Source organism: Siphateles boraxobius, unplaced genomic scaffold (genome assembly GCF_051911475.1).
Source record: "Siphateles boraxobius isolate OS27281-9 unplaced genomic scaffold, OSU_SipBor_1 19, whole genome shotgun sequence".
Classification (NCBI taxonomy): Eukaryota; Metazoa; Chordata; class Actinopteri; order Cypriniformes; family Leuciscidae; genus Siphateles; species Siphateles boraxobius.
This window is the reverse complement of record NW_027508799.1, coordinates 7,385,703-7,412,774: the sequence shown is the minus strand read 5'-3', so window position 1 is coordinate 7,412,774 and position 27,072 is coordinate 7,385,703. Positions and strand designations below refer to the sequence as shown.

Here is a 27,072-nt window from a genome sequence, read left to right as displayed (position 1 = left end):
CTGGTGATTCTGTGGTTCTAGTTCTCTTAGACCTTTCGGCAGCTTTTGACACTGTTTACCACCCTACTCTGTTGGCTAGACTTGAGACTGAGGTGGGCCTAAAAGCTTCTGTCTTGTCATGGTTTCGGTCGTACCTTTCTGACAGAAAGTTTTTAGTTAAGATGGGTAATTTCTCCAGCTCCATGGCCCCTCTAACCTGTGGTCTCCCACAGGGCTCCATTTTGGCTCCCTCTTTATTCTCTCTATACATGCTACCGTTGGGCGCTATCTTAAGGAAACACAGTGTATCATTTCATTTGTATGCGGACGACACCCAAATTTACATTCCATTCAAGAGAAATGATCCTGCAGCGTTAAACTCTCTTCTGCTATGCCTAGAGGAGGTGAAGACTTGGCTGGCTCAAAACTTCCTCTCTCTAAATGATGATAAGACCGAGGTCATTGTTTTCAGCCCGAGTGAAAGGTCTCAGTGTATAAGCCCAGACTTGGGGAGCCTATCTCCCTTTAAGTCTACAGGAGTGCGGAACTTGGGTGTTCTTGTTGACCAGTCTCTAAAATTTGACAAACACATATCAGCTGTCATCAGCTCCGGTTTCTACCAACTTCGTTTACTATCTAAAATCAAAGGCTTTCTTACTCCGATAACTTTGGAAATGGCGGTTCATGCATTCATCACGTGTAGGTTAGACTACTGCAATTCACTTTATTGTGGGATATCAGTTTCTCAAATTGCCCGTCTACAATTGGTCCAAAATGCTGCGGCTAGACTTATTCTCAACTGTCGCAAATATGACCATATCTCTCCAATTCTTAAATCGTTACACTGGCTGCCAGTCCGGCAGAGAATAGATTTTAAAATCCTCCTATTTGTTTTTAAATCTTTACATAACTTAGCTCCAGTCTATCTTTCCGAACTTATTCATCCCTATACTCCGTCAAGAAGCCTAAGGTCTCACGACCAGGCTCTGCTGGTAGTCCCTCGTGTCAGACTTAAGCGTAGAGGGGAGTGTGCTTTTGCAGTGGCAGGGCCTCGTCTGTGGAAAACCCTACCCCTAGAGATCCGAACGGCCCCCAACCTTTCTATCTTTAAGTCCTTGGTAAAAACCTACCTGTTCTCTATAGCATATTAATCTCTATTTTTAATTATTTTTATTATTTTACAATTGAGTCTCTGACAAGGCTACTCGTAGCTTTGCTGCTTTTTATGTGTTCCATGGGTTGTTTTGCTGTTTTTACTTTTCTTATTTGTCTGTTCTGTAAAGCACTTTGGTCTGTCTCTCGACGAACTTTTTCTAGTTAAGTTGGCTTGTGAGAGCCAACTTACTGAAATCCTATTTAAACTAATTAAGTTGGCTTGTGAGAGCCAACTTACTGAAATCCTATTTAAACTTATTATTATTATTCTTTTTATGAGTACTAAAACTTTTGACTCTAACTCCTCCTAGAGCTTTAACTCTACAAACTCCAAACTCGGCACAGACACTCAGACTGTTCTGACTCGGTATGCTATATCTTTTCTAACTGATCGGACTTACGGTTTCCTAAAAATGACAATCAAACTCGGAAAAAACTCCCATTGACTTAACATTGCGGAATGTTCAGATTTTCAAAGTGGCCAACTGTCAAAAATTCAAATCTAAACTCCTTGAAGCCCTAGACTGAATCAAACTGCCATTCTATATACTATTCTTAGATTTCATGTGACGTCACACAGTGGCGCGGCCGCCATTTGTAGGACCGAATCGCAAATGCCAACATGCCGTCTATCTGCTGTGCTGTAAGCTGTGACAACAGCAAATCACAAAGAAATGATAAGAAACTAAAATTTTACAATATTCCCAAAAACCCTGAACGTCGTCAGAAATGGATTTCTGCTATCAAGAGGGATCACTGGACACCTACAGAACACTCCAGACTCTGCAGTGAGCACTTTATTTCAGGTAAGGAATGTATGGCTAAGCTAAGCGTTTGCAACATGGTTTGCAAACGTTAACTGTTGTAACATTAGCACCAGTTCCTTACCAATCAGCCTTTGCAGAAAAATTCAATTAGGTAATGTGTAGCTGGCTTACATTTCCAGACAAAATAGCTTAGGTCATCTGTGTCTCTGCTAACGTTATGTTAACGTTAACTTTATCCACTTTTAGACTAACTAATTCGGTAAAAAATTAACTAAGGCATGAGTAAATAGTTATTTCATCACATATAAAGCATTAATAGTCATTAATAGTTATAAAAAAACTATTTATAAATACAGCTATAAATGCTTTATTCTTCTAAGCATATCTATAATGTCTTTAATAATTGTATTTATATACTTTATTAATGATCAATTTATCATTTCTAAATGAAGTATTGCATTATTTATAAACCAGTTATTTAAGAGTTGTCAATGGAGTTGTCTAAGATTACTTAAAAAAGTATTTAAATCCACATTCATACATCGTATTATTGAGACATACAGTAATACTTAGTGTGTTCATAAAATCTACCTGAATTTACTCCATTTACTTAAACTTTCTATGTGATCTTATGAATCACTGACAACTCTTAAATAACTGGTTTGTAAATAATCCTATACTTCATTTAGAAATGATAAATTGATCATTAACAAAGAATGAAAATACTATTATTAAACATTATAGATATGCTTATAAATCAAGGAAAAAGCATTTATAGCCGTATTTATAAACTATTTTTTGTCTATTAATGCTTAATGAATTAACTGTTTACTCATGCTTAACTAATGAATAATAGCGTGCAGTTATTATATAGTGTTACCACTAATTTTGAGTAGGTAATGTTAATTGGTCTCTCATTATACCACTGCAGGCACGAAAAGTGATAATCCTCTGAACCCCAATTATGTGCCAAGTCTGTTTGCCTACCTGTCACCTGAGGAACGACAAAGAAAAATCAATTGCTACAAGAAATTTGAGCAAACACAAGCTGTCAAAAGGAAGAGAAGTTGTACCAGTGATGTGTCAATGTTACCCCATGGTAAATATACTGGCAATGAGATGGACCACAGTGACAGCTTTCCTGAGTGCGGGCAGAGTGGGGAACACAGCTACTGTAAAGACCCTATCCATACTGAGAGCAGTGTAGCATGCTCTGATGAAGCCTGTCGAGAAACTGTGAAGAAACTGACGGAAGAGTGTACCAGACTGAGGGCAGAGGTCTATCAGCTTAGGGACAGGGTAAGCAAGTTATCTTTCCAGCAGGAGGTGTTCAAAGACAATGATGAGATGGTCCAGGACTTAACTGGACTTCCATCCTATTCCAAGATGATGGTCGTCTTCACCTTCTTGTCAGGATTCCTAAAGGGGGGACCTGGGCTGACCCCTTTTCACTGCTTTTTAATGACTCTAATGAGAATGAGATTGGATTTACCACTCCACTTCTTTACATATATATTTCATGTGTCAAAGCCTACTGTAAGCCGAATTTTTAACAGTACATTAAATGTCATGAACAGTAGGTTGTCTTCTTCATTCATAGTGTGGCCCAGTAAGGAGCAAATTCAAATCAGTTTACCCATGTGTTTCAAAAACAGCATATACAGAAATTGTACTTCCATAATAGATTGTTTTGAAATTTTCATTGAGAAGCCTAAGAACATGAAAGCCCGAGCCCAAACATATTCACAGTACAAGCATCATAATACTGTTAAATATTTGATCTCAATAACACCACAGGGAGTCATATCATTTGTGTCTACTGGTTGGGGGGGGCGAACAAGTGATAAGCACCTCACTGAAAACTGCGGCTACCTGGAAAACCTGTCACCTGGTGATGTCGTCTTGGCAGATCGAGGGTTTACCATAGGAGATGCTGTGAGCTTGTACAGTGCTCATCTCAAATTACCAGCCTTCACTAAAGGGAAACAGCAACTGCACCCAAGTGAACTTGAAAGTACAAGGGGACTAGCAGCTGTTCGGATCCATGTGGAACGCGTCATTGGTCTTGTGAGGAACAAGTACACAATCTTGCAAAGCACAATACCCATCTCTCTTTGCCAGACTACAACTCCAGGAGAACTTACATCTTTGGACAAGATGGTCAGAGTCTGCTGTGCTTTGTGTAACATTTGCCCATCTGTTGTGCCCTCAGAATAGAGACTAAGAAACATTGTGTTCCCAGTGTAACACATAACTATATGAACTGATGTTTGTTTTTATACAAGTCTGTTTTATTTTTGCAATAAAAAGGTGACAGTAAAATTCTGTGTTCTCATTCTGTTTATTGTTAATCATTCATAATAATCAAATAATTCATACAAAATCCCATATACATTATAAACCACATGAGTAATCTACTGTGCAAATATTTATTCTTACCAGAAACCCTGTGCCTGGCTCACAAATAGTAACTTAACTGAATGTTATAAGTTATTGAAAAGGGCATTTTAAACTACTGATTGTAAACTAACACTTAATGAAGTTAAGTTTCATGGAGGTTATTTTGAAAGGACACTCATGTAACTAAGGGGAGAAGAATAATCAAAAAACTAAGCCAATACTACACGTTTTCTTCTGCACTCCACACATTTCCATGTCTTTGGTACCCTGCTCAATTTAAGGCAAGACTTGTGAAAGTGCTTCCGCTTACACTGTCCAGATGTGCAGGTGATGTCATCTGTGTCACGAGGTTTACCACAGTAGCACCCCATTTCAGATGGCTGTTCAGTGGTTGTAGTGTTTGGGTGAGTATGGCGTGGAGCTGTATACCATTTTCCCAGCAGCTCTGGTAGTACTCCAGTCTTGATGAATTCAACCACTTTGAGGTAGGCATTGTGGAAGAAAACAGGATCATACATGATCCGCTGAATGAAAAACTCCTGTGGTGTCCATACAATAAAATCACAGTAGCTCACCGTGGAAACATGCATCTGAGCTTGCACTTGATACATGAACTTGTGGTCAGTCTTAAGTGCCATTGTCCCATCCTCCCCTATGCCCAGACAGAATGATGAATCTCTGCAGCTTTCGTTGAGTGAACGGTCCCTGCTGTTGAATGGACATTTTACCTCCAGTACGCCTTCACCATGACAAGTGCATGTTACCTGGCCGTCGGGTGTTGCTCCTATCCAGGGTAGGTCTGGATTGATGACGAATCCTGATGCTTTAAACTGGAATGTATACAAAGTATATAGATAAACTGTAAATAAATATTGATGGGCTGTACATATATTAATTACTTGTTGATAGACCTGAAAGTCTCCGTGCTGATCTTGCATCATAGATATATAGTTTGCCCTTGCTCTTTCCTCATTCACTTGACCCCATCTGACAAAAATTTAAATACAAACTGTTTATTAAAATGTATTTGTTAGAATGACATTTACTGCCTATCTACCTAACATTTACCCTAAGGTGTTGCACTCTGACCGCAAAAATGTCATAAATACCCTTATGCTTATAATTTGCTTGTAAACTGCTTCTCCTCATTTACTTGTATTGAATGGCTAAACAGGTTACATCATGGTAAGTAACTACATGTACCAAACCTTCACCATGTTTAATTGTGCTTTGTTCTATTTACCTTGTTGCCTCAGTGGAAAACTGAGAAGAGCGTGGATAGCAAATTCTTTTGATCAAGGATACCGCTCTGTTTGCCTTGGCTGCCTCATAGAATACTGACCCTGTGACTCTTCCTGCCCTCTGATCAAACCATACCTTACTTTTACTTTGCTCCCTGGTCTCCTCCTCAACTACCAAACACTGGAGAAAGGTTTGTTAGTTAATTAGTTAATTATCTAGATTGTTGTGAATTATAACTGCACAGGTAGAAATATTAGTAGTAATTAGTTGATAATATTTTTATACTTACCTGTTGCTGTGTCACTTGTAGGTTATCAAATACCTTGGCACTCTCAACCAGTAGCATGGGCAAGTCCATCTCTAGCCAGGTGCTTGAATATATGGCTGACAAAGGAGTGGGCAAGTCCAGCTGCATCACTTTTGGCGTGTACCTGCATTGGTGGAAGATGTATTCAGATATTTGACCTAAAGTGATGGTTCACCCAAAAATTCTGTCATCATTTACTCACCCTCAAGTTATATCAAATACAGGTTTGGAACAACTTGAGGGTGAGTACATGATGACAGAATTTTCATATTTGAGTGAACTACCCTTTAAAAAAACAATTCCATAGAGTAATATATGTATACACAGATCATATGCCTGATGTCATTGGATGCAATTAGTTACATTTCACCACTGTGTACCTGTGGGAGTGGCCTTCAATGACAGAAAGGATGGCACTTTTCTTTGGCTTAGACTCTTGCATTTCACTGTGATGAAGCATCTCAAAAAACATCCTGCACTCTTCATCTGATGGTGTAATGTAAGGAAAAACAGGGCCTTGAACATGACGGGGCTCTTGTTTATGACAGAAACTGATGTTACGGATCTCTGCATATTGGACACCTCGGACAGACTCCATACTTGGCTGGGCCCATGCACAGGGCTTCTGAGTGCAAGCCTGCCCATTCTTGACATCAACAGCAGCCAAAACACAATACATTAGAGCTGCTGCATGAGAGCATACCTCTCCTAAACCGGCCTTACAGGTGCAATGAGCCATGAGAACTGTCCCATCTTCCTGTACTGTTATCCAGGGGTGTGTTGGTGTTACATTGAGGCTTTGTGAATGCTTCACCTGGAAATTTAAATAAAAGTAAAATTAGCAAATTACAGGTTAGCTTGCAAAATTAAAACATGTAGTTTACAATTGGAACACGTATAACGTCATTCTAGACAGCTATCTATATTTACATTAGTAACCTTAGTTATACATATGGCTGAATACATATTCAGCACATGCTGTGCTCACTGTTTCTGCCTTACATTAGTAGACAATTAGTGATTTGTCTACATTTCAGAAATGTATAACTTGGACAGTCTAAATTGTAATGTACATATGCATTTTCTGTAAAGATGCTTTGAAACAATATTGTGAGTGCTTTAAAAATAAATGAGCTTGTCGGACATGGCGGGTCTTTGCGAGCGGTCAATTTATTTCAACTATGCTTTTATGTTCAGCGAGTAATTAAAAGAGTGCCACTTACCCTTCCTGTTATCAAGAACATTTTCTTCATCTCCAGATGATAGATTCTGGGATCATTAACCCATCCTGAGGTGAAGTAGCGGTAGGCTTCAGTGCTTTTAAATGCCTTGAGAGCTTCTCCGGTGAATGGAGAGGGATTGTGGACGAGGTATGTAAATATCAGCAAACGTCAAATTTGGCAAGTTTTTACTAGACTTAACTGGAGTCAGCAGTTCGTTTGACAGTAAATAAGGATCTAATCCTAAAGTATCAATTTTATTTAAATACCGTTGTTTTTCATCTGTATTGAGGTGTGCTATTTTAGTGTGCGACATCTTTCCGATCACTACGCAAAGGTCCTAAAGATGGCGCCCACAACAAAAAAGTCACGTGACTGAAACCCATGAATATGAGCCATTGAGACTCATTTAAACTAATAAACTCATCTATCTATGACACTTATCTATCTCATAATAAATTAATAAACTCTGAACTTGAACTCTTAGACTCATTTAAACTTATAAACTCTAAACTCATACACGTATAAACTTATGAATTCATACACTTATGAACTCTTAAACTCAAAAATTAATAAACTCTGAACTCTTACTCATTTAAACTTATAAACTCTAAACTCATAAACTTGTACACTTATTAACTCATAAACTCAAAAACCAATGTGTAAGTGTGTGTGTCTGTAAACTCATGAATTCATACACTTATAAACTCAGAGCTAATAAACTCTTACACTTATAAACTCATGAATTCATACACTTATGAACTCTTAAACTCATAAATTAATAAACTCTGAACTCTTACTCATTTAAACTTATAAACTCTAAACTCATAAACTTTTACACTTATTAACTCATAAACTCAAAAACCAATGTGTAAGTGTGTGTGTCTGTAAACTCATGAATTCATACACTTGTGTAAACTCATCTACTTCAAACTACTTTACACTTTAAACTAATTTAAACTTTAAACTTATATTAACTTCAACCTACTAAATTTACTTCATTTAAACTTATAAACTCTGAACTTTTGGACTTATATTTAGACTTATAAACTTATAAACTCTTAACTCATAAACTCGTACTTATAAACTTATGTGTGTGTGTGTGTGTGTGTGTGTGTGTGTGTGTGTGTGTGTGTGTGTGTGTGTGTGGACCAAGAAAGACAAAGTCAAGTAATTATGCTTAAAATATTTTATTTAGTTAATACCCATTTGGATCGCACTTAGTCTGGAACCTCACCCTTAAGCAAGTCAAACTGGAGTAAAAACCTGCAGAATTACGCACGCACACGCACACACACACACACACACACACACACACACACACATTATATCAAACACATTCTCACACACATACACACGAAGTAGACAACATGTGAACAGTTTAGTGGTATACATTTATTTGTATTAGCATTATTTTTTCTTTAAATAAAGATGTTATCTTACAGCAGTGTTGAATGTGTGATGCAGATTTTTATATATTTGATGTATCTATTCTAAAACACAATACACAGGATCATGATAGCTGTAATACGTCTGTAGAACTCCTGCTCTGACGTTTGATTGTGCGCCGCTTATGAACACAGGATCTAGAAGAGTGTTGTTTTCTGTTGTCCCGGTGCTGATTAGCTGTGTGTATCCTTTATCTTCAAACAAATTGAGAATAGGTTTGTTGCAATGAGAAAGCTGATCTTCATTGAAGTCGTCACAAACGATTAGAGGCCTCAAATCAATGATCTCCAGAGATGTCAAGAGGGCGTTCAGATGTGCTAAAAACTCCGCCAAATTATAACTTGGTGGTCTGTAGACAACTGCAAGAAGAGCTTGTTTGGGGGCTTCTATCTTCAAAACCAAATATTCCAAGTCAGTAACATTCTGTATATACATCAGAGGACAAACCTGAAAGCTGTTCTTCACATAAATGGCCACTCCACCACCATTCTTGTTTGCCAAATGTGCATAGTTTGTGTAGGATGCATGCCTGTTGCGTTTGTACATGGTGTATCCATCCAGATGTAGATGTGCAGGAACAGCTGAGCCTGACAGGTGTGTTTCAGTGAGGCACAAAACATCAGTCAAGAGAAGCTCATGGTGGCATTTTAAATCCTCCATATGACACTCCAGTCCCTCTGTGTTGTGATGAATGATTTTAAGAGCTGAATTCAGGTTGGAATCCTGTACAATATGTCGGATGGGCTGGATACTGTGAAAATCTGCTTTTGACATGTTCTCCAAGGAAGCACTTATTTCTGGATTACAGAAGATTTTCTTTTCATCAAAGTCAGTAATGTGCAGTCCACGGAGTGATGTTGTTCTGCTGAGTGCAACGTATGCCATGCCTGATTCGAATATGTGCTTCAGAGATACAACAACGCGATCAGTTGTCATTCCTTGCACTTTATGGATGGTACCTGCAAAAGCAAGCTTCATGGGAAATTGCCTTCGAATTGTTCCTTTTCTTTTCAGTGGTTCCTCAGACCTCTCAATATAGACAATGTTGTCATCTCCATCAGGTGCCTTGTTGCGATGTTTCTGTCCAGCAGTCACATTGTCTAAATGAAGACCAATTAATTGAACCAATCCATCTCAGGTCTGAGTTGTTATTTTTGCCACCTATGAATTCTTCCAATAAAATTAAAATGATAAGGCCTATATGACAGTGACAAAACAAGATTTGGTCTCAGAGGAGGGGTTCTGACTGAAAATAAGTGGATAAATTACTTCAGAAATTACATTTTTCAAATTAAATTCATTATTTTTATGAAGTTACAATGAAATGACAGTAAAATAAAATATATTCTGACAGGATTTGGTCTCAGAGAAGGGGTTCTGACTGAAAAATGTATTTTCTGAAGCAATGTTTTCACTTATTTAAAATGAAATTCATGATTTTTATGAAGTTACGATGAAATGACAGTAAAATAAAATATATTCTGACAGGATTTGGTCTCAGAGAAGGGGTTCTGCATGAAAAATGTATTTCCTGAAGTAATTTTTTCACTTATTTAAAATGAAAATCATGATTTTTATGAAGTTACGATGAAATGACAGTAAAATAAAATATATTCTGACAAGATTTGGTCTCAGAGGATGGGTTCTGACTCAAAAAAGTACTACTTCAGAAAATACAAGTTTCAAATTAAATACATGAAGAACCGGTTTGCCTTTCCACAGGCTAGAGAGCCAGATCTTACGTCACTGTATACATCTCACGTTGCCTAGCAACGCTAGCGCGGCAGCCCCAAACACACCAGGCTTGTTCGAGATGGTTCGGCTTCTCTCAGACCGATCTGCGCGTGACATCAACGCACTGCGAGAGCGATCCAAAAGCACAAGGAGCTCTCCAAACACTCCCGCAGCACCGACCGGTCCGCGCCGCTCCGATGCATCTCGAACAAGCCTTGCATCAACAATGGCGGTCGTTGAGTTACTATTCATGCTCATGGCTTTGCGAACCTACATCGGCATCCAAACAAGGCGAATCCAGCGCGTTCGTGCAGCTCGCAGTAATTTGCATAGACGGAGATTATAATCTCGATTAGCTGCTATTTAAAAATGGCGGGCACGGTACCTCGCCCCCAGCCCCTGATGCAAGCCTGACTCCTCTGGCAATATTTGAAAAATGATGGAAAAAAGTGGGGCTTGCACCTGAGACCCGCTTAAGTCACACGGCTCCACAACTACCAATAGGAAAATTCAACTTACTGCAGTAGCCACAGTTCAACCTGAAGAGGGCAGCACTCAGACGTGTTTACACCATATATTGTAGAATTAAAACACTTTATACCCAAATGCAGTGTTGTGCCAGTTCATACTTAAAAAGAACTAGCTCAAAGTTCAGTTCACACAGATGATTATGAACTAGTTCATATTCATAGTTCATTTTTTTTAAAAATGAACTAAGTTCACATATCTAAAAATGAACTAGTTCACGTTCATTTGTTAAATTCTTTTTAAGATAGGCCACTATCTTACTCAATAGAACCTCTTTACCATCCATTACCAGCTGCAAATCACTGCCACTCTAAAACTAATCAAAATTATTGTACCAATAAACAAGAGACAATTATTATAGCCAGGAGAAAAATAATGTTGAGATAGAGAACATATTTACCCCTTAAATAATGTGTAATAATGATATGTAGAAATTGGAAAATACAAGATGCAGTCAAGGTATACTCTATGTTCAGTGAAACTTTTATTTAGCCAGCATGAACCAAATTACCCAGGACTTAAAAAAAAAGGTATATTCAGGTTCATGGGGAAAAGATCAGTCTACTGACAAAAATCCAGCATATTCTGAACGGCAGTAACTATGTAAACCAGACCAAAGTAGTCATGTAATGTAATGTCAAATTAGCTTGGGCTTACCCTGCTCAATGTGCAATACTCAACCAACACAAACGAAGGAAACAGCAGGTCCTTTACTAAATGCAGTGAGCTTAACTTGGGTGGGTGTGCTTGGCGGCGCCGGCGGTCCTCTCTTCGTTAATGATTTCTTGCGTTCATCATTCAGTCGCAGATATTTTCCAAGATAGCTTGGATGACGTAACTCGATGTGTCGCTTCAAATTTGAGCTCGATGTGGCTGACGTACGTACTTGTTTGTTTAGTCCCGGTGGGCACAGTTTGCACAAAAACGTAAGGTTTTTTCCGTCTGAGTCTTCCTTTGTTTGTACATACAACTATGCTAAGTGCTCTTCAAAACTGGCTTCAGCAGTAGCTAAGTTTGAATCACGTGAACTAGTAGCACTAGCCATGCTGGACCATCAAGGTGTTTGCCGTAAACAGTGTCTGTCGTAAAACCCAGTGCTTAATTTGTAAAGTGGGAGGTCCCGGAGCACAGAGGGGGGGTGGATTCGGCGACTCAAAACGGGGGTTGGAGGTAAAACCTGACTTTTCAAATGAGCGTGAACGTGAACTGCGCGTGCTGCTCATTCCTGCCAGAGTGAGCGCCGCTCTCGTTCACGTTCATTGTATGAAAAGTGATTCGTTCAGTTCAGCGTTCGGCGAAAATATGAACGTGTTCAGTGAACGTCGTTCATTGAACGCGTTCATGCACAACACTGCCCAAATGTTAACAAATTTACTCTAATTAATTAACACAGCACTAATAAACCCCCAGTTTTACAGATCATTAACTAAAAAAAAAGTTTTTTTAAGGTTTAGTTACCTTTTAATAACTAAAAATTATCCACTTTTACTGGGAGGAGGGGTAATAATAATAATAAGTAATTTTCCCACTTATTTCAAATTAAATTCATGATTTTTATCAAGTTATATTCTGACAGGATTTGGTTTCAGAGGATGGTTTCTGACTCAAATAAGTGGATAAATTACTTCAGAAAATAAATTTTTCAAATTAAATACATGTTTTTTATGAAGTTCAGTCAAAACCTCCTCAGAGAGGGGAGACAATATTGTTTTATTTTTGGGTGAACCATTCCTTCAAAACTCAACACAATTTCCTTCAAAATATTGCTTTGACTTTAATTTTATGAATAAAACAAAACGTAAATAATATTTGCCAGAGTTTTTACATGTACCTTTTCTTCTCTTCAGCATGGCAACTCCAAATTCTCCGCCAGCGTTTCTACGTTGCAAGTGCGTTGCAACCAAGACGAACCAGCGAGCTCAGAGCTACACCAGGGGAGGAAAAATTGAAGTCTCTAGATTTAAAACGGAATCCTTAAGTGCCCTTACTGACGGGTTTATAACATACGTAAATAAAAAAGATGGATTTACCCCGGAGTTTGAGGAGGGGGTTAGCTATGTCCTTCAAAAATACACCCTGTCAAATGCGTATGGACAGATGTATTTGTTTGTTGGCCCTGGCACCCTAAAATTTAAAACCGTTCCACTGGACATCACAGAGGAGGCAGGGATCCAGGCCAAACATGCCCTGTGTCCATCTTCAGCACTGATGAGTGGCGAAGAGGAGGACATATTCTCTCAGGGTGGATACCTCAGCCTCCAAGGGAAGATCATAAAAGTGAGTACATTTTCTATCCGTCTAATACATTTTGCAGTGTTAAACTAATTCTCTAATATAATTTACTAACTTGACATCATTACTTCCTCATCATCCAGTTACAAGTTGCCTAAAACAGAAAATTTAGAAAAATTAACAGTGATAAAGTGATAATGACCGTGTTCTGCAATACCTGTGCCAAATTCAATTATATTGCTAATTTTGTATTTGTGAGCTGAATAGTCTCAAAAACATACTAAATCAATTTCAACATTGTATTATATTGATTTTGAAATAGTTTGTGCATCTAATGGGTGATTCAAAGTTGTCAAAATGTTGTCAAAGTTGTGAAAATGTCAACATACAAATTAACAGGACATAACAGTTGAGTAAGACTGTTGACACCATACATGCTTTTTCAGCCTCTGATTTACTATCTATATTTCCATCTGACCGTCTTTATCTGTCTATCACTATGGCACTGTGATTTAAACACACGTTCAGGAAACCTCAACACTACATACTTTGGATTTTTCCCTTATTTGGAAAACAAATTGTGTAATTAACAAATTGAATAAATAACATAAAAATTCAAAATGTGCAATGTTGAGGAACTCCAAGAACATAACTAAGAAACAGAACTGTATTATACTCACCCATGAATTTAATTTTTCCAGTTGCGTGGCGTGAGGATGACTCGGACGAATGTCCCCATTCTGGACATGCAGCTCCAGTGTGGAGGAAAGACGCTTGATGTGTCGCTGTGGAGGGATGAGGCGCTGACTGACCTCTATGTAGGTGATGAGGTGGTGCTGACTCACCTTCGTCCCTGCATCCTCAGTAATGGCCGAGGAAAATTCCAGTCCTCAGCCTACACGTCTGTGAAGGTACATAATACACAACACTACTGCTGCCATAGTTTACACTGAAACAGAGTAAAACGTGTATTTTGGAGATGTAAACCTACATTTCAATTAATAAATATCACATGAAATAAAGCATAACTGTTCAGAATATCAGCCTAACTGTAATCTGATAATAGGCTAGAATTACAAGTGTATTTTGTAATACAACAGGTCAATAAACAAGAAGTTAATATACAGAAAAGCAAAATTGTACAAAAATAAATACTTACAGTGAGGTGTTTTTAGTACTAATACACTGAAACTTCCCATACATGTTTCCACAGATCCCTGAGGGGCAGGTCCAGGAAACGGAGGCCGACATCATTGCTGCCACTTCCTCAGCAGTGAGTCGGAGGTCTTTATTGTCCCTTCAAACATCTTCTCTGGCACCACAGATGACCTCATTAACAAACTGCCAATGAAAGTCATCCTTAAGCACTTAAACAGACGGGTCCTGCAGATCAGTTCTGTTAATGCGAGGGAGACATCAATGGATTACCCAGCTCCCTCAAACATTTTTCTTCAATTATTTAATTTGTTTGTGTTCTAAGAAAAAAATTGAAATAGTTCTTGTTTAGTTGCTATAGTGTGTTCCAAAATAAATGTTTCAAAGCGTTGTCTTCTCTATCATTGGTATCTTTTTGACAACAATGCATACCCTCTAATTACCTGCAGAAAAGTAACACTGTTTTGCTTACCTGTTGTGATGCAATGTAATGAAAGGTTCGCATCTTCGATCTGAGGTGTGGCCAGAAATTCGTGGACCTCACCCATTTGAATGCAACACTGTGGGAGAATAGAAACAGAAAGTTACAATCTTCAACAAGTGTAAAATTACACAAATATAATGCAAAACTGCATTCATTGACAAACACATACATTTGTCATACATTTAACAGGATGTAGTCCCTGTGTTTCCCATTAACTAGACCGTGATGACCCGTATATTAATATTAATCCTATCCTGATTGTTTAAAACTTGTTTAAAAGTGAAGCTTGCATTTTAAATCGTGATCGTGATCCGGTGTTTCCCGCGACTCAAGAGAGCATGGTGCAGGTATGAAATTAAAACCCCGCCCTCTGGTTCCCTCCAGATTTTTCTGTGGAGTTTTAGAATGTTTTTTTTTCCAAATTAGGAGTAAAATTACATACATTTTTAATACAATTACATAAATTACACACACCCATACCGAAAACACGAATTTTAAAAGCACCAGTTAAATCTCAATGACTTACTCAATAACAGTGAATTGCTGCCATCTAGTGGCGGTTTTAATTTAACATTTAAATTTTAGTTTAAATTTGAACTTATTTCAAAAGTAAAGTATTAAGCATTTTATGTTTAAAACGAAGCATGAATAATGTCCTTTACTAATTAAGTCATTACTCATTCCCTGTGAGCTGCATTAAACAATGCTATTTCAGATCCTGGTTGTTTTTCCTCAGCATTGCAAAGATTAATTTCTACACTGGTTTCATCAGCTCTACTGTCTTTTTACTGTAATTTAATTTGTCGTTTCTTCGTAACTTCATAAAAATTAGGAATTGAATTTGAAATAAGTGAGGAAAATACTTCAGAAAATACATTTTATGAGACCAAATCCTGTCAGAATATATTTGTTTTAATTCACTGATTAAATGTAAGGATTTGACACAAAAGATGATACACACATCTAGCAGACAGCATTTCCCAAAAGGTTGAAGCTGTTATCAAAACAACTTTTTACCTTGTAAGTGAAAAATATCATTATTGTCGATCATTGTTCGTGATATAATGATTAATGTCATTACAAGAATATAGTAAACGTTTTTGTGTGGGGTCATTCTTGTGTGTCGCACAGTCAAGAACCGTTTATGAATTAGTTAATTCCTTTTTAAGTAGAAGAAAATCAATACATTGTTATTTTAGTAGCATGGAAAACAAAAGGATCATAAATCAATATCTTATTTACATCGTATCTGCAATTTCCCACGACAGAATTCGCAATCTGTCTGACTGACTGTCTGAGGTGAACAGGTGCTAAACGCAAAAAAACCTCCCGCGAATTCGCAGTTTTGTTTCTTCACCGGTAACTAATCTAAACTAATCTGATTGGTTATTGCATTATGAGCTCAACAGAGACTTGTGTGATTGGTGGTAATGCTCAACGCTGGAAAAAAAAAGTATAAAAGTAATCTTGCATGCCACGTGAGGATCTTTGCCTGTAATGCCGCAACATTTCACTGACGTTCACTATTAAAGTGAAATGTGAAAATAGTTATAGATTAATTTTGACTGTGTAGGGGGAATTTTTAACCCTTGAAGTTTAAGAAGCAGGGCAATTGCATAGGGTATGTAGCAATGTAGCAATTTCATTTCCTTCACCTGGTTACTGTGACAACGCGCTGCCATCACCACATTAGCTGCTTTTACAATAGCCTATATTTTATTATTATTACGAGTTGTTGCTATGAAAGTTATGATTTTAAAATATGCTCACTGATAAAAGTTAACAATTGAGGTTGTAATCTATCTAACTGAAGAAAACATCATTATTGCCGATTATTGCTCTTGATATTGTAATAATGAATAAAGTGGATTAAAATGCTATTAAACATTTTTTGTGTGAGAGGGAAAACGTCATTCTTATATGACAAGAACATTTCAGTTGATTGCTTTTTACGTACTAGAAAAACAAGACATTGTTATTTTAGTAGCATGAAAAAACAAAGGATTATAAATATCTTACTTACATGGTATCTACACTTTTCCTCGAGCGAATTAGCAGAATCCAGTCTGTGTGTCTGACTGACTGAGGTGAGCACATGTCATGATGTTGAACCTGCAGTGTGTTTCTTCATCGGTAACAAATCTTAACTAATCTGATTGGATCTATCTATCTATCTATCTATCTATCTATCTATCTATCTATCTATCTATCTATCTATCTATCTATCTATCTATCTATCTATCTATCTATCAACTAACTTTAAACTACTTTAAACTTCTAACTACTTTAAACTAATTTACACTTCTTTTTAAACTTATAAATACATACACTTATAAACTCATGAATTCATACACTTACAAACTCGTAAACTCATAAACATGAATAAACTCTGAACTCTCAGACTCATGCTACTTATACACTCTGCATATTCTAGAATTCTATTCTATTTCTAACCCATAGTACTTCAAAATAATTTAAACCATGAACTAATTTAAACTTTAAACTAATTTAAACTTCAAACTAATTTAAACTATAAACTAATTTAAACTTTAAACTAATTTAAACTATGAACTAATTTAAACTATAAACTAATTTAAACTATGTTGTAAACTTCTTCCTTCTTCAGTGTAGAAAAACTCAGAAGCGAAAACCAGGAGACTTATTTAAGCAGGATTCTTTATTTGCTGTAGTCTGCTCCGTACCCAAGTCAAGTGAAGTCTAACTAAGGCAGTATACATTGAGTTCATATATACATTTCAAGGGGGAGGGATTACATTGTGATGTAAATGAGCTGAGACAACGAGAACAGGAAAAGGCATAGACTTCTCGTACTGAGATGAGACAAATGGTCTCAGTAATAAAATCATGACTCTTCCCCCGAGAACAGGAAAAGCCTAGCCTTCTCATACTGAGATGGGACAGTCAGGAATATCCCGCTGAGAACCCCTACCGTTTGCAGAGATTTCCTGGTCTCATCATTTCTAAACTTTCTCAATATAAAATACTATTGTATTGGAAATCTAAATTAAACATTTAAATAAATTTGTAATCCTACATTTCCCCCTTTGAGAGTTCTAAATAACTCTCACAAAATACAAATTTAGACACTTAAAAGTTAAATTCTTGTAACTTGTGATCATTACAGGCTCATGCTTCTGTGTTGCTGTTTCTGCAATTGCATGCTGACACAGAAACAAACATGCAAATTTAGGGTCCGTTAAGTTCTTAAGGGTAATAGTCTTTTCTGTTTGGGACTGTCATTTCTTTGTGAGGGGCGTGAGTCATTTGTTGAATGAAACACTTGATACTGTGGACGCATAGATAGTACGCTATTAGAAGAAATAACAGCAGAATTGCTATTTCCTTTATCCACAGCCAGGGTTTCCCAATCAAGTTTCCGAACCATGAAAAATTTACTTCAGTCATCTGGTGTAATTTTGCTGAAAGATCAAGAATGTCTTGTTGGATTTTGTTCAAGTTCTCTGTTGGATCCATTAAAACCCGGTGCAGCACTCAGGTGCGATGATGGTGCAGGCTCCTTCCGTTGCTAGAATGTAATCTAAGGCCACTCTGTTCTGTAAGATCATTATCTTGTGCGAAGCGAGAGTGTCTGTGATGTTACTGGTACGACAATCTTGATCATGTTGATGGATGACTGAAGGTTTCGTATGTGAGTCTCTGCGTTGTGTATTTTTTTTTTTTTTTTTCTTTATCCTTTTGTGATAGTTGGCTCGGAAGAGGGTCAAGTTGTTTCTTGAGGTTTTCTTGTGGCTTCATACGCAGATGACGAGGTCAGTGCGTATGGGTCTCGGGAAGTCATCAGTGGTATCTGCACAGAGTAAGAAAGAAAACAAAAGACAGGAGAGCAGTATTTGTTCAAACACTAGGGTTGTAAACTTCCGAGTCTGCTAAGCAGTAGAGCAGTATTTGTTCAAACACTAGGGTTGTAAACTTTTTCTGGGTCTGCTATTGTCGTTCCATCTCTCCCTATTTCTTAATTCCTTTGACACCTAAAGAACAGTGAGGTAAGGATGGACTAGGATAGGGCCTATGAGGGAAGTCTTCACCCCAGGGTTAACCCCCGAAGCTTATTGCATTCGGTTCTTCCCGGGGCTCCTCACTGGTTCTGTGTCCTAACCTATCCCTGTTGGTGCAGGAACAACCTTACAGTGTGACACATGAGTCTAGGTTTTTCTTCCCTGACACAATACTGCAGCTGCTGTAATCAACATCACTTGATGTGGCCCATGTCACTTTGGTAATAATGGAGGAAACGTCTTTGTACAGATCAATAATTGATTCAGGAGGCATCATTTTCTTCTGTGCTGCACTACCTGAACACACTTGTACAGTTGCATAGAAACAAGACTGTTTAGCTGCCATATCAGCAAGAGCATTACCTTTAGCTTCTGTAGTATTAGTTGTGAGATGTGCTTTCACTTTGATCACTGCTAATTTCTTTGGAAGTTTCATGGAAAACATTAGATCTTTCACTAATTCAGCATGCTTAATGGGGGATCCAGCAGAAGTTAGAAACTGTCTGGTTTGCCAAATGACACCAAAATCATGAATTACCCCAAAAGCATATCTGGAATCTGTGTAGATATTAGCAACTGATCCTGAAGCTAGCGTGCATGCTCTTGTTAGGGCTACTAGTTCTGCAGCTTGAGCTGAAAAATGATCTGGAAGACGTCCTGAAGCTAACACTTCCGTGGTGGACGTTACTGCATAACCTGCTCGTCTGTTACCTTTTTCTTTTACTTCACTCATAGGTGTATATGTAAGCGTAACACAATCGTGAGTATTTTGTCCTTCATCCTCTAACAAAACTTCAGTCATAGCAGACATCATACATGAGGACGGATTCGTGACAGGTGCACGTTGTAAAACAATATTCGGCATTATTGTGGACACTGCATGAGGGCTTTTTTTACGTTTACAGTCTGACCTAACACTATTAATGATGAAAGGCCTGTGCTGTAAAATAACATTTAAGGCTGTGAGTCTACTTTAACCAGTGTCCCCCAAAGAAAAAAAACTGAGATAGTCACTTTCCTTTTGTTCTATTAAACAAAAACAGAAGTTTTTTATCTCTGTTGCAAGTTAGTGGGGAAATAAAGCACTCACAGCCCAAATGGTTAACGCGTCAACCAGCTGCCCCAGTTTAATGACGAGGGGACGGGCTGCTTCAGAGTAGCAAGCAGACTGAGTAGGAGCTGAGTAACATTGTTAACTTGTTTAAAGTTCTTTTTGTTTTTCCTACACTCTTTTCCCCAATGTCCATGTTTACCACAATAATAACAACTACTGCCCTCTCTCTTAGGACATTTGCGTTTCTGTTGATTCTCTGTGTTGACCTTAAAGGATGCTGCTGCAATTTTTACTCTTGCCTTGACATCAGAGTCTCTTTCCCAAGTAGCTAACCTCTCCAAGTTGTTTTGTATGGTTCTAGTGGACCATGTTAAGTCTAAGAAAGGCAATGCTTTTCTATGTTCTGACAACAGACCATCAAACCATGTGCGAACTAGGGGACCATTATCTTCTAGCACCTTCTCTGAAGTGTCAGCTATACCACTGTATGCTGCTGCTGACTGGCAAAATCTTTGAGTGTACTCACTAACAGTTTCACCCTTCTTCTGTAAAGAACTAGTGATCTTCGACCAGTCAATTTTAGGTCCAACAATGTTCTTCAACGCTTTCAGAACTCCCTCTCTCAATTCATCTTTTCTGGCATGTTGTAGTTCAGAAGTAACAGCAGACTCAAAACTGTTGAATTCAGATTCAGTTAGAATTTGTGACATCAGCTGTGTGACTTCTGCCAACGACATGTCGTAAAGACGCATTTGACTGATCAATGCCCTTCTAAATTCAGAAACATCAGTGCGTACTGAAGGTAAGCTTTGGGATAGTCTTTCTATGTCTCTAGGTCCGAGTACTTTGGCAACAGTTTGGTTTTGGACAACAGAAGAGTTGGTAGGAACACTTTCAGTTCCCTCAATTCCCTGAGATCTTCTTGCAACACAAACCTTTACTGAATCTACAGGCTTATCAGTTACTGATGGGATGTCTACATCTGTTTCAAAGAATGCTTTTAAGTCAGGATAAGTTTCATCTGACTGTTGGTCTTCTGAGTCACATTTGGTTGAGGCCTTGTTATGGCCCACCTTAGTGTGCATTTGTTTGTTCTGTTCTTTTAATTTAGCTATACACCTAGATTGTTCTTGTGCAATGGATAAGCTAAATTCCCTATGGCAACAGATTATGCCTTTCATGTTTTTCTTTCTGATACATGCACCTAACACCTTCTTGCATTCTTCAATAGACCAAATCTTATCTGGATGAATCTCATATTTCTGTGTTAGTTCTTGTCTAACTTTTTCAGTGACTATTAGATCCATCTGTTCTCCTAACAGTGTTTTAAATTCGCTATCTGACCACAAAGGATTAGCAAGACCACCTTTTTTAGTTGTGGAGATTAGTCTAGCACTTTTCTTAATCATTTTGTGGATTTCTTTGTTACCACACAAACAAACACTAAACTTCTCTGATTACAGAGGGTACGCTTGTTAACACAAATCAACTATTGTTAAACTTCCTTGTTACCAACACATCACATTTAACTTCCCTGCCAGAAACAGAGGATGAAACACAAAATATTAGCACGTTACGCTAATCTTCCCTGAAAGAAACGGAAAGGATCTTTCACCTTCCTAACTTTTTAGAGGATAAAACAAAATTACTAGCATGTATTGCTAACTCTTCCCTGCCTGAAACAGAGGATCAAACTTTCCTCTCTAAAAGAAAAACTTTTAAAAGGGTAACCAAAATAAATAGCCTGTAAGACTACCTCTTCTCTGCTTGCACAGAGGCTAACAATATTTTAACTTGAATGCTAAAATCTTCCCTGTCTGCACAGAGGATACCAACAACTTCCCTGACTATTCAGAGGATCAAACTCTCTTCTCTAAAATAAATTTTTTAGAGGGTAACACCACAAGGTAACAAACAACAAAACAAATAATTAGCAAAATAATACTAATCTTCCCTGCCTGACACAGAGGATATCTTTTTAACATGTGATGTTAAAAACGTCCCTGCCTGAACAGAGGATATTTTTTCATCTTTAAAAGACAACTTTTAAAGGATAACTTTAGGTAATCAAACACTACAGCTGTCTGATAACTCTTTCTCTGACGGCACAGAGGATAATTTTTACTGGTTTTTCAACGGTTCTTTGAATGGAGTGAAACTCACCAAATTATTATTGTATGGAAAAAATTCCGTCTGGAAACTCAGTCAGAGATCTTTGTTGAGCTTGGTTCTGGAACTCAGTTAGCTTTGTTGAGATCTTTGTTGAGATTCAGTTCTGGAACACAGTCAGCTTTGTTGAGATCTTTGTTGAGATTCAGTTCGCGAACTCAGGCAGCTTTGTTGAGATCTTTCTGGATTCAAAAGATTCAGTCTGGAACTGGAAAGTCAGATCTTTGTTGAGATCTTTGAGCTTTGAAGTTTCAAAAGTTCATTCTTTGTTGAGTTTCAGTTTCTCCATCCGGGTCACGGCGCCATCTGTTGTAAACTTCTTCCTTCTTCAGTGTAGAAAAACTCAGAAGCGAAAACCAGGAGACTTATTTAAGCAGGATTCTTTATTTGCTGTAGTCTGCTCCGTACCCAAGTCAAGTGAAGTCTAACTAAGGCAGTATACATTGAGTTCATATATACATTTCAAGGGGGAGGGATTACATTGTGATGTAAATGAGCTGAGACAACGAGAACAGGAAAAGGCATAGACTTCTCGTACTGAGATGAGACAAATGGTCTCAGTAATAAAATCATGACTCTTCCCCCGAGAACAGGAAAAGCCTAGCCTTCTCATACTGAGATGGGACAGTCAGGAATATCCCGCTGAGAACCCCTACCGTTTGCAGAGATTTCCTGGTCTCATCATTTCTAAACTTTCTCAATATAAAATACTATTGTATTGGAAATCTAAATTAAACATTTAAATAAATTTGTAATCCTACAACTATAAACTAATTTAAACTTTAAACTAATTTAAACTATGAACTAATTTAAACTATAAACTAATTTAAACTTTAAACTAATTTAAACTATAAACTAATTTAAACTTTAAACTACTTTAAACTTCTTCAAACTTATTGGTACAAACTTTCACAAGCCAACTTAAAGTTTGTCTCGACGAACTTTTTAATCTAGTTATTATTATTATTCTTTTTATTACCACTAAAATTTTTGACTCTAACTCCTCCTAGAGCTTTAACTCTACAAACTCCAAACTCGGCTCAGACACTCAGACTGTTCTGACTTAGTGTGCTATATCTTTTCTAACTGATCGGACTTACGGTTTTCCTAAAACTCGGAAAAAACTCCCATTGACTTAACATTGCGGAATGTTCAGATTTTCAAACTGGCCAACTGTCAAAAATTCAAATCTAAACTCCTTGAAGCCCTAGACTCAATCAAACTGCCATTCTATATACTATGAGCCATTGAGACTCATTTAAACTAATAAACTCATCTATCTATGACACTTTTCTATCTACACTTAAACTATTAAACTCATAATAAATTAATAAACTCTAAACTTGAACTCTTAGACTCATTTAAACTTATAAACTCTAAACTCATAAACTCATACACTTATAAACTCATACACTTATAAACTCATGAACTCTTACTCATTTAAACTTATAAACTCTAAACTCATAAACTCGTACACTTATAAACTCATGAATTCATACACTTATGAACTCATACACTTATGAACTCATGAATTCATAAACTTATGAACTCTTAAACTCATAAATGAATAAACTCTGAACTCTTACTCATTTAAACTTATAAACTCTAAACTCATAAACTCGTACACTTATAAACTCATACACTTATAAACTCATGAATTCATACACTTATGAACTCAACTCATAAATTAATAAACTCTGAACTCTTACTCATTTAAACTTATAAACTCGAAACTCATAAACTCGTACACTTATAAACTCATGAATTCATAAACTTATGAACTCTTAAACTCATAAATGAATAAACTCTGAACTCTTACTCATTTAAACTTATAAACTCTAAACTCATAAACTTTTACACTTATAAACTCATGAATTCATACACTTATGACCTCATGAATTTTTACACAAACTCTAAACTCAAAAACTCAGTGTGTGTGTGTGTGTGTCTGTGAACTCATGAATTCATAGACTTATGAACTCTTACTCATCTAAACTTATAAACTCTAAACTCCAAAACTCTGTGTGTGAGTGTACGTGCGTGAGTGTGTGTCTGTGTGAGTTAGTGAGCGTGTATGTGTGTGTGGATCAAGAAAGACAAAGTCAAGTAATTATGCTTAAAAAATGATTTTATTTAGTTAATGCCCATTTGGATCGCACTTAGTCTGGAACATCACCCTTAAGCAAGTCAAACTGGAGTAAAAACCTCCAGAATTACTCACTCTTGGGATCACTGGAACACACAAGCCTTTCCACCACGTCAAGGTGGCGATCCTTGGAAAGGACATTCACTCTCCATTCATTCCTTATCTAACACACACACACACACACACACACACACACACACACACACACACACACACACACACACACACACACACACACACACACACACACACACACACACTATATCAAACACATTCACACACTCACACACACAAGAAGTAGACAAAATGTGAACAGTTTAGTGGTATACATTTATTTGTATTAGCATTATTTTTTCTTAAAATAAAGATGTTATCTTACAGCAGTGTTGAATGTGTGATGCAGATTTTTATATATTTGATGTATCTATTCTAAAACACAATACACAGGATCATGATAGCTGTAATACGTCTGTAGAACTCCTGCTCTGACGTTTGATTGTGCACCGCTTATGAACACAGGATCTAGAAGAGTGTTGTTTTCTGTTGTCCCGGTGCTGATTACCTGTGTGTATCCTTTATCTTCAAACAAATTGAGAATAGGTTTGTTGCAATGAGAAAGCTGATCTTCATTGAAGTCGTCACAAACGATTAGAGGCCTCAAATCAATGATCTCCAGAGATGTCAAGAGGGCATTCAGATGTGCCAAAAACTCTGCCAAATTATAACTTGGTGGTCTGTAGACAACTGCAAGAAGTGCTTGTTTGGGGGCTTCTATCTTCAAATCCAAATATTCCAAGTCAGTAACATTCTGTATATACATCAGAGGACAAACCTGAAAGCTGTTCTTCACATAAATGGCCACTCCACCACCATTCTTGTTTGCCAAATGTGCATAGTTTGTGTAGGATGCATTCCTGTTGCGTTTGTACATGGTGTATCCATCCAGATGTAGATGTGCAGGAACATCTGAGCCTGACAGGTGTGTTTCAGTGAGGCACAAAACATCAGCCAAGAGAAGCTCATGGTGGCATTTTAAATCCTCCATATGGCACTCCAGTCCCTCTGTGTTGTGATGAATGATTTTAAGAGCTGAATTCAGATTGGAATCCTGTACAATATGTAGGATGGGCTGGATACTGTGAAAATCTGCTTTAGGCATGTTCTCCAAGGAGGCACTTATTTCTGGATCACAGAAGATTTTGTTTTCATCAAAGTCAGTAATGTGCAGTCCACGGAGTGATGTTGTTCTGCTGAGTGCAACGTATGCCATGCCTGATTCGAATATGTGACCAGTCACGGAAACTAGGGACACAAGTCGGTTCTGGGGCATTTTGAGTTATTCATAGATTCTGAGAGTGTAATATCCAAGCTTTCCAACGATGTGTAACATGTGGAAATCTGATAATATTTGGAGAAGTTGTGGCCATTTTAAAGTAGGCACTTAAAAAAGCTCAAAGAGGAGAAAACGAGCTCTAAAGATTGTGCAGTTCTCACCTGTCTCTGCTGCTGGGGGTGACAATAGGGCTCATTTACATCTCATTTAGATAAGCCATACCCCCTGTAAAGCTCCTCCATGTGCTTTACAGCTTTTTTTACACTTCGAATGAGTGCACTTCCGCCGCACTAGGCGAAAAACAATTGTGCTGCCCCTCTATTTGCAACGTACCAGCAACAACACACAAAGACCAATAATGCCATATAGCCTGCATATAACGCGAAACCAGCAACAACACATAAAGACCAATATGCCATATACATATAACGCAAAACCAGCAACAACACACAAAGACCAATATGCCATATAGCCTGCATATAACGCAAAACCAGCAACAACACACAAAGGCCAATATGCCATATACATACAGTATAACGCAAAACCAGCAACAACACACAAAGACCAATATGCCATATACATATAACGCAAAACCAGCAACAACAAACAAAGACCAATATGCCATATACATATAACGCAAAACCAGCAACAACAAACAAAGACCAATATGCCATATACATATAACGCAAAACCAGCAACAACAAACAAAGACCAATAAGCCATAGGCCTACATATAGCGCAAATAGTGCGCAACGCTCGTGTGCCCAAAATGTCAACAATATTAAAGTTTATGTAGGAGGCAAATGCCTGCTGGCATTTTTCTTTAAGCAGTCATTTCTGCAATTTTCCAAATAATCACATTTCACCTCCTCAAATTACTGTTGCAAATCTCTTTACACCACTTTCTTATGTGCGTATACACACACAAATGAAATGTCCGCAAGCACATTATATCATCAGCAGGTTCAGCATCTTAAATAACGACTAAAGAGCAAATGAAGCTTAACTTACATTTCAGAAACACGCATGGCAGGCCTTCATCGCAGCAAAGGTCTTAACTGCATCCTCTATTTCGATTCTCCGTCACATATGAAACAGCCAGCCACCGCTGTCAGCGAGCCGAGCCGCCGTATTGAAGCACTGAGGGCGCGCGCGCTGCGCCTATACCTCCGGTTCAGTTTCCCGAGCCCACGAAGTGCGGCGAAAACATTTTCGGTGTAACTGCCAGACGGTTCATCTCGTCTGCGACAATCTTTGCGGCATCCATCTTCATTGAATTTTGATATCAGAGAGAGCCGGCCAGAGCACAGCATAATAAGTAGCCATGTGGTTGACTTGGAGGGCGGGGGCAAAAGCGCCGGGTTATTCAGTATGGAAATACACACAGACAATGACACGCCACGCCCCTACTGCATGCTAGAATCTCCGAAAACAAGCCGATTTCAACCTCAAAATGTAAGCTTTTAAATATACCAATACTGCTATCTCAAACATGGAGAGGCTTCTTCGTGATTTCAATTAACAGATTCTCCAAAAAATTTAAAATCACCAATTTTGAAAAAAAACTATTCTTTCTTATTTTGCTCGAAAGTTGTGCTGCCGACTTGTGTCCCTGGTTTCTGTGACGGGTCACATATGTGCTTCAGAGATACAACAGCGCGATCAGTTGTCATTCCTTGCA

At 37.8% G+C, this 27,072-nt stretch overlaps 1 protein-coding gene across 1 annotated transcript in view; it reads left to right on the top strand.

Moving 5' to 3' along the window:
- Positions 1–12,819: 12,819 nt before the first annotated feature.
- LOC143741412 (uncharacterized) overlaps positions 12,820–27,072 on the top strand; it is a 52,912-nt gene continuing 38,659 nt past the window's right edge. Inside the window, exon 1 of the mRNA XM_077233771.1 lies at positions 12,820–13,058. Within this exon, the coding sequence (XP_077089886.1) occupies positions 12,879–13,058 (180 nt within the window). The 5' untranslated portion in view covers positions 12,820–12,878. The remainder of the gene's footprint in view (positions 13,059–27,072) is intronic.